At 42.9% G+C, this 6822-nt stretch overlaps 1 protein-coding gene across 4 annotated transcripts in view; it reads left to right on the top strand.

Annotated features, from left to right (window-relative positions):
- The window catches only part of MEF2A (myocyte enhancer factor 2A), a 193888-nt gene that overhangs the window by 164892 nt on the left and 22174 nt on the right, over positions 1 to 6822 (top strand). For 2 of the 4 annotated variants that reach the window (XM_019504007.1, XM_019504008.1), the window contains exons 7-8: positions 3933 to 4123; positions 5818 to 5841. In XM_019504007.1, the coding sequence (XP_019359552.1) occupies positions 3933 to 4123; positions 5818 to 5841 (215 nt within the window). The remainder of the gene's footprint in view (positions 1 to 3932; positions 4124 to 5817; positions 5842 to 6822) is intronic. The other 2 variants (XM_019504010.1, XM_019504011.1) reach the window with 1 other exon arrangement.

Raw genomic sequence — 6822 nt, 5'->3', positions numbered from 1 at the left:
TTTTCCCCCACACACCTGCCCGGGCCCCAGCCCTGCTCCCAGCCAGTACACACAACTTCCCAGTGGGGCCGCCTTCCACCCACTCCACTGCCTGCAGGTGGCTTCTCATCATGCCAGGCAATGGCTGGGAACTGGAGCTGAAGCCCCAACAGTGGAGGCAGAAGCTGCTTGGCAGCAGCTTCCCCCTGCACCACCCACCACTACTTTCCCATCCTACCTGCTGCCCAGAGCAGCGCAGCAGGGCAGGAGGAGGAGGAGCAGCAGCTGCTATAGGTGGGGGGGGGGGAACTGAGCAGTGCCAGGGCAGCCACACCAGGAGCAGCCCTGCTGGGAAGTTGGACACGATGGCTGGGGCCAGTGCCAGGGCCATGGGTAGGTGCAGGCAGGAACACAGCATGGACTGCTCCAGGTGGGAGCAGGTAAGACATGGCCCCATGCGGAGTATCACAGGCGTAGCTGCAGGTCAGATGATCAGTTGGCAGGTGCTCTCCCATGAGCCAGATTCAGTCAGCTGGTAGGCAAGATCTGGCCCATTGGGTTATTTTTGCCCACCAGCTGCCTCCCACTGCCTCGTGTTGTGCAGGGGGGGCTCTTATCGCCACTCCTGCAGTTGGTGAGTGCTGGGCTTTTTTTTTTTTTTTTTAACTCCTGAGAGGCTGGGCCAGGCGGAGGATGGGGCCGGCCAGGGCAGCCATGAGGGGCTTCTCCCATGGCTCTTCTAGCTGTCTGCCTCTGCTCCGGTGGGGGGAGCTGTGGGGGCTATGCCCTGCTGCCGCTTGCCCAGCTAGTATGGGGGTGTGGTGCAGTGCAGGTGTGGTTCGCTCCGGGGCTGCAGCAGAGCAGAGTCCCTGCTCCCAGTGCTGCTGTGCCTGCATCCCGTGCCCCTGGCCCAGCTGGGCAGCTTGTCCCTGCCCTAATCCCTCCCTTCCCTTTGCCCTCCCCCGACCCCAGCCAACTTACCAGCTGGAGGCAGCTGTCAGCTGCCTGTTTAGTCTATGGCTGAATCTCTTCCGAAACTTTTTCCAAATCAATTTAGATGCTTATAATTGATTCGGGGCTTTTACTTGGTCTCCTGATTCGATTCCGATTCAGAGATTCAGTCCCTGAATCAGGCCGAGTCTCCTCCAAATCGAATCAGCTACCAAAGCTTCACACAGCCCTACCAGTCAGCCATGTTAGTCTGAAGTCAGGCAGAAGGGAAGTTGCTGCTTATGAAGACCAGAATGTCCCACTCCAGGTCAGAGATGGGAAGATGGGCACTAGGATCCTGCTGCTACTGCTTGTCTCCGCCATGGCCCAGGGGACGTGCCCACACAAGGTGCCTTCTGTAGCCACCAAATGCTGCCAAAGCTCCATGTCTGCAGGCCAGATCTAGCCCACAGGCTGTAGATTGCCAGCCTCTAAACTACGGGGTACTTGCAGAAGAAGCTTAGAAGCGGCTGATTCTTTGGCTTAGCAGTGATGCGCTTTCTCCCTTCTCTCTCCATCTTTCACAGTCTTTGCGGAAAGATGGCAGAGGACCACATTAATAGGAGTTGCATGCCTCACGCAGGCATTTCAGGAGAGGGTTTCATTCTCGCTACTCTGCACTCATGTACATTTGGGATGTGTGAAGAACGTGAAAGGTTCTTTGTTTCCAGTCACAGCCTTCTAGCATGGTAGGAAATCCACCCTAAAGGCATAGCCAAAGTTTGTGATGCTCAGTTAGTCTTGAGGTTTTGCTGCCCAGCCATGTTTGTGCCTGGATATTTGTGGTTTATGTACTGAGACTTCCATATTCCAGGCATACCGCATTTCTTTTAAATATCTAGAAATAATTTGAGCGTCACAAGGCTTTTAAATTTTTTTTTAAAGATTATCAATAAGCTATCTTGTTAAGATGTATGGATTTAAGGATTTAGTTACTTGATTATTATTCCTATATTGAGCCTGTATGTTTTTTCACTGTTAAATCAAATTGCTGACTTACAGACGTACTCTGCATGCGTTTATTATATAATGTAGCAGTGTCAGTAACTTATAGTTGAGTGGTATGCTGTTGTATTAAAATACTTTATTGTTCTTCATTTTTGATCAGCTATGATAGGCATTAGAAGTATCTGCTTAAAAGAATGGAATGTTAAACTGACAACTTCCTTTTTTTTAAAAAGCATTTTAAATTAACATGTACTCACTAGAATAAAAGGGAATTGGGCACAAGGGCCCATTCAGTTTACTATAATAGTGCAATATTCATGCCAGTAAGGCACTACAGGCTATTAAAAAGAAAATTTCACACACAGTAAACTTTGGGGTAATAGACCTTCCACTGAATTACAACTATAATGACCACTTTCAGAAGAGGAATGCTAGTATAAACACAATCTTATTATGAATTATATTTATTTATACGTATGCTGCTTCTGCGGCAGGAACTGAAATATTCACCCCTCCTGGCTGTAAAATTCTCTTATTTTCAACTTGCATATATAGTTTCATATACAGCTGAATACAGTACTTGTATTCTGGGGGCCATTGCTGTGAAATCTGTTGGGATTTTATGTTGTCTGAAAAATATATTCTAGATAACATTTTGGATACCCAGCTGATTTGTTGAGGAATGTTATAGGAAAATAATTAGAGACACTGGTGCTGTTGGTGTTCCATGTTTTTCTGATCTCTTCGGCTGCCTGAGACATTTAAAAAAAACCCAAAAGATACATGCAAAAAACCCCCCCCGACAAAAACCTAAAGATGGTGCTTTACTTTAAACCTGACGCACTCCCACTCCAAGCCCAGTGCATGCCCAGAAGAGGCAGTGTGTTAGTTGGACCCAGCTCGCCCAATGCCTTTATAGATCGGGTGCTTTAGTGGGGCTTTTTTGGTGCTTTTATCTAATAGCTGATTGAATCAGCTATTAGATGAAAGCGCCAAAAAGCCCTGCTGAAGCACCCGATCAATACAGGTGCTGTGGAGCCTGGTCAAAGTGGTGCACTGCTGCTTCTGGTAAAGCACAGGTTTTGGGGGGTTTTTAACATCTGCAAGCAGCCTCTGACTGTACTTTAAGACCTGAAACCTGTAGGCCGCTGACGATTTGGAAATGTGTGGAGGTAAGGGAAGAATAATCCTTTATTTATTTTTTTTTGTCTTTCTCCAAAAAAAGAATTATAATGAAAGAAATTGTTGCAAGTAGACTTTACTGTAAATGAGACTGTAACAGACTAGTATTAGTTCTCAGTGCAGGTGAATATCAAGTAAATGGATTTCAAGTTTCTCCACGTTTTGCCTGCTGGTGAAACATTTAAACCTGAGTGGAACACTCAGTGCTTTTTTTGAGGTTCAAACTATATCAATCAGAAAATGTTCTCTGCTAAAATGCTACGCTTTCAAAAATGAAGAGCAAATTGGCAAAAAGGAGATCGGTAAAGGCTGTGTTCATAGAAATATTGGCAGTGCCTTGTTCTAGGGTAAGGTATACCTGCATGTTTATGCAAAGTGTTCTTTAAAAATGTCTAGTAGCCTGAGTTTTTATTCTTACAGGCAACAAAACACTGTAATTCATGTTCTACATGCAAGGCGTGTGGGTGGGGTAGGGTTGTGTGAAGGACCATTTGTTAGACATGTTTTGTTGCCACAGCAGCCTGGAGGAACTTCAAAGGATAAATTAAAGAACAGATGGTATTAGAACATTTTCCTGACAGTATGCACTCCTCAGCATTTAAGCTGCCACAACATACCCCGAGGTGACACCAGCTCTACATACTGATCTTTTGGTGAAAGACATGCTGCTTTTTTTTCCCTGTTTTACACTGTAGAAGATCCCTATAGTTTGTGCTCTTGCAAATATGTTTGTTACCCAAAGTGTTGTTTAAAAGTAACATGAGGTTTGTCCATCTGCACTGAGTATTTACCTTGCTTGTCCTTCTGTATTTCTTTTGTATTTCCTACTTCAGGAAATGGTTTTGTGAACTCTCGAGCTTCACCAGGCCTTCTAGGAACCACTGGTGGGGGGAGCGGTTTAGGCAAAGTTATGCCTACAAAGTCTCCACCTCCACCTGGGGGAGGTAATCTTGGAATGAACAATCGCAAACCAGACCTACGGGTTGTCATCCCACCCTCCAGCAAGGGCATGATGCCTCCATTGGTAAGTTGGACAGTTCATTCAATAGCATACACGGGGCTCAGGGGGGATAAAAATCTGTTCATTCACACAAACCCAAACACCACATAGCACACGGGTACAATGGGAATGCTGTATTAAGCGCTCCAGTAATTGGAGAGACAACTGCAAATTACCACCTAGGATACTACTAGCAAACACTTGAGGAAAACATGCCTTTATAATGTCTTATTGGATAAATAAGTGTAGAATTGTGAGCTGATCAAATTGGGGAGTTTGGTTTGTTTTTTTTTTTGCCTGACTGCTTTATTTCTGGTTTGCTGGAGCCCACTCATTCTCTTGGGTTTAGTGGGTTTGTTTTTTATTGGGAGCTCTTTGTGTCGTCATCAAGGACAAATCTCGATATAGCACACTGCACTGAGGGGCCCAAATTAAATTTTTCTAGTCCTCTTGGGTGGCTGTTTCTGTGGGTTGAAATGTAGCTCACACCAGAAAAAAAAAAAAAAAAGACCAACTGGGAGGAACCCTAGTTGGGTGCAACGTGTTTGTACAATAATCTGTCCCCTCCCATATTGGAGCTTGCATTTTGAATGACGACAAAAAAAACAAATGGTTGCTTCATTTAAGTCATCTTGTGGTCCTGATAAAACTACTAGCAGTTTAGCATGTAGGCTGAATGCAAGCTGCCAATCTCAGGAATTAGCAAAGGGTGTTGCAAGTCAGAGCTGAGGCTGCTAGAGCTCTGTTGGGAAGTCGTACTTGGCTTCTCGTTGAACTTGTGTGGCTAAACCCAGTGCTCTTAGTTCCTCCCTTTTTATGTGCGAGCCTGTAAACATTTGAAGGACACCTTTTCAATTTATTTACCTTCCTTATGTGGAAGTAGCCAAAAGGAGAGTGGGATGTAAACAGTAGGCGCATTCTTTGTACAATATTTACTTATTTTTAAGATTCCACGGATATTTTACATTTGCTGTTGGTGTAACATTAAATCACACAAACTCAATGCAAGTAGCCAAAGGACTAATTAAAGCAGTTCTAAGTAACACTTTCATTAAAAATATTTTAGGGTTTTTTGAAAATGCACAAATATAGAGCACGTTCATAGAGGCACATTGACTGATGCCTAATAGAGCTCTAAATTCTTTTGAAATATGGGTCTAGGAGGAAATAGTTTCCAGTAAAGTAGCATACAGTGTAATTTACTTATGTTATGCTCTCTCCTTAAATTGGGTGGTATATAATTGTCATTTTTTGTTTGATGGGGTTTTTTTTTTTTTCGGTGGAGAGGGAAGGAGAAAAGATGCTTGAAAGCATAGTGATTTGTGCACTGTTTCTTTATGGGGTGGACATTCATGTGATTTATATGTACAACCACAATAGAAACCAGTGTATTTCGAAGTCCATATCTGATGTCTTCATGTAGTTGTGCCCTTGTTCATATTAGTTTTGCCTGTGCTAATGTTCAGCTAGCTCCCTATAAACAGCCTCCTGCAGCTGAATACAACTTTGGCACAGTGTGTCTGTGCTAGCTTATTTTATTAATTGACCCAAAGTATATATAATAAAGCATATAATAATATTACATAAGCATATGGTAAATTCAGAATATTAACAAACCAACAAAGAAGTCCTGAGGCACAAGCATGACTTTTTCTTTCAATTTTGAAAGCAATACTGTTCTTAGTAACTGTGTTATCCCTCTTGTTTGCTGTGTACAGTCGGAGGAGGATGAAATGGAGTTGGTGAGTTTGGGTTCCTGTCTGACGAGAGGAAGAGCAAGATGCAGAAAGCTTAAGTTTTAATACTTAATCTAAATTATACCAATGTTCCCTTTGTACCAGGCAAACTGATATTTGTTTGATCAAAACTGAAAAGCCATAAAATCGCAACGTGCGAAGGCAGCCAAAGTCTAATGTCCTCCGTTTGTAAATTTATATACGTCTGAAACGCTTTTTCTTGTTTTTCTTGGAGGGAACATTGGAACACAGAGCCTTCCTCAGTAACTGTCCATGCACACACAGTACTTACGGTATTCTTTTAAAATGCAAAATACCTTATATAGTCCCCAAAATTATTGAGATATTTTTAGAAAATGACTTCACTCCTAAAGTTCCTCAGATTGTAACACAAACCCTGCATTACTTCTCCTCCTTTCATGCAGATTACGTCATTGCTTATGAGGTCACCTTTTTAGAGTTTAGAATTATTTCATGCTGCAGGAGACAATCAAACCACAGGGGTGCTCCATGTTTACCAAAAGGAATATAGAATTGCAATCTAATTACTTTACCTTTTTCCACTGGAAAGATGTCCTGTTCTTGAGAGGAAACGGTTGCTTTCAGAAAAAGTTGTACCAGCTGACATTTCCTCTGGAAAATAAATAAAAGGCTAAAATAACTTTTGGCTGATAAGAGATCTAGCTTATTTTTCAAAGCAGTTTGCAAATGTTTTAGCCGTTGCAGCACAGCAGTCACTGCAGAAGGTGCTGCATTAGAGCACAATTTTGAGAAGATGAACTTAAAATTCCCAGTATCACTATGCTTTGATTTATTTTGCACATGGACCTGTTGCTAATAAAAGGCTCTGATTGCATGAAAGCATGACATTGTAGTGAAGTATTTTGAATGCATGCTGTTGGATGGTACCTGAACTAGATTTTTTCCCATAAATGTTGAGTGAACTATTAAAAAAAAAAAAAAAAAGGGGGGGGGGGGGGGGATTTT

Source organism: Gavialis gangeticus, unplaced genomic scaffold, assembly GCF_001723915.1.
Source record: "Gavialis gangeticus isolate Ggan-Ray unplaced genomic scaffold, GavGan_comp1, whole genome shotgun sequence".
NCBI classification, from domain to species: Eukaryota; Metazoa; Chordata; order Crocodylia; family Gavialidae; genus Gavialis; species Gavialis gangeticus.
Note: the sequence above shows the minus strand (reverse complement) of the source record. Positions and strands in the feature narration are given on the sequence as shown.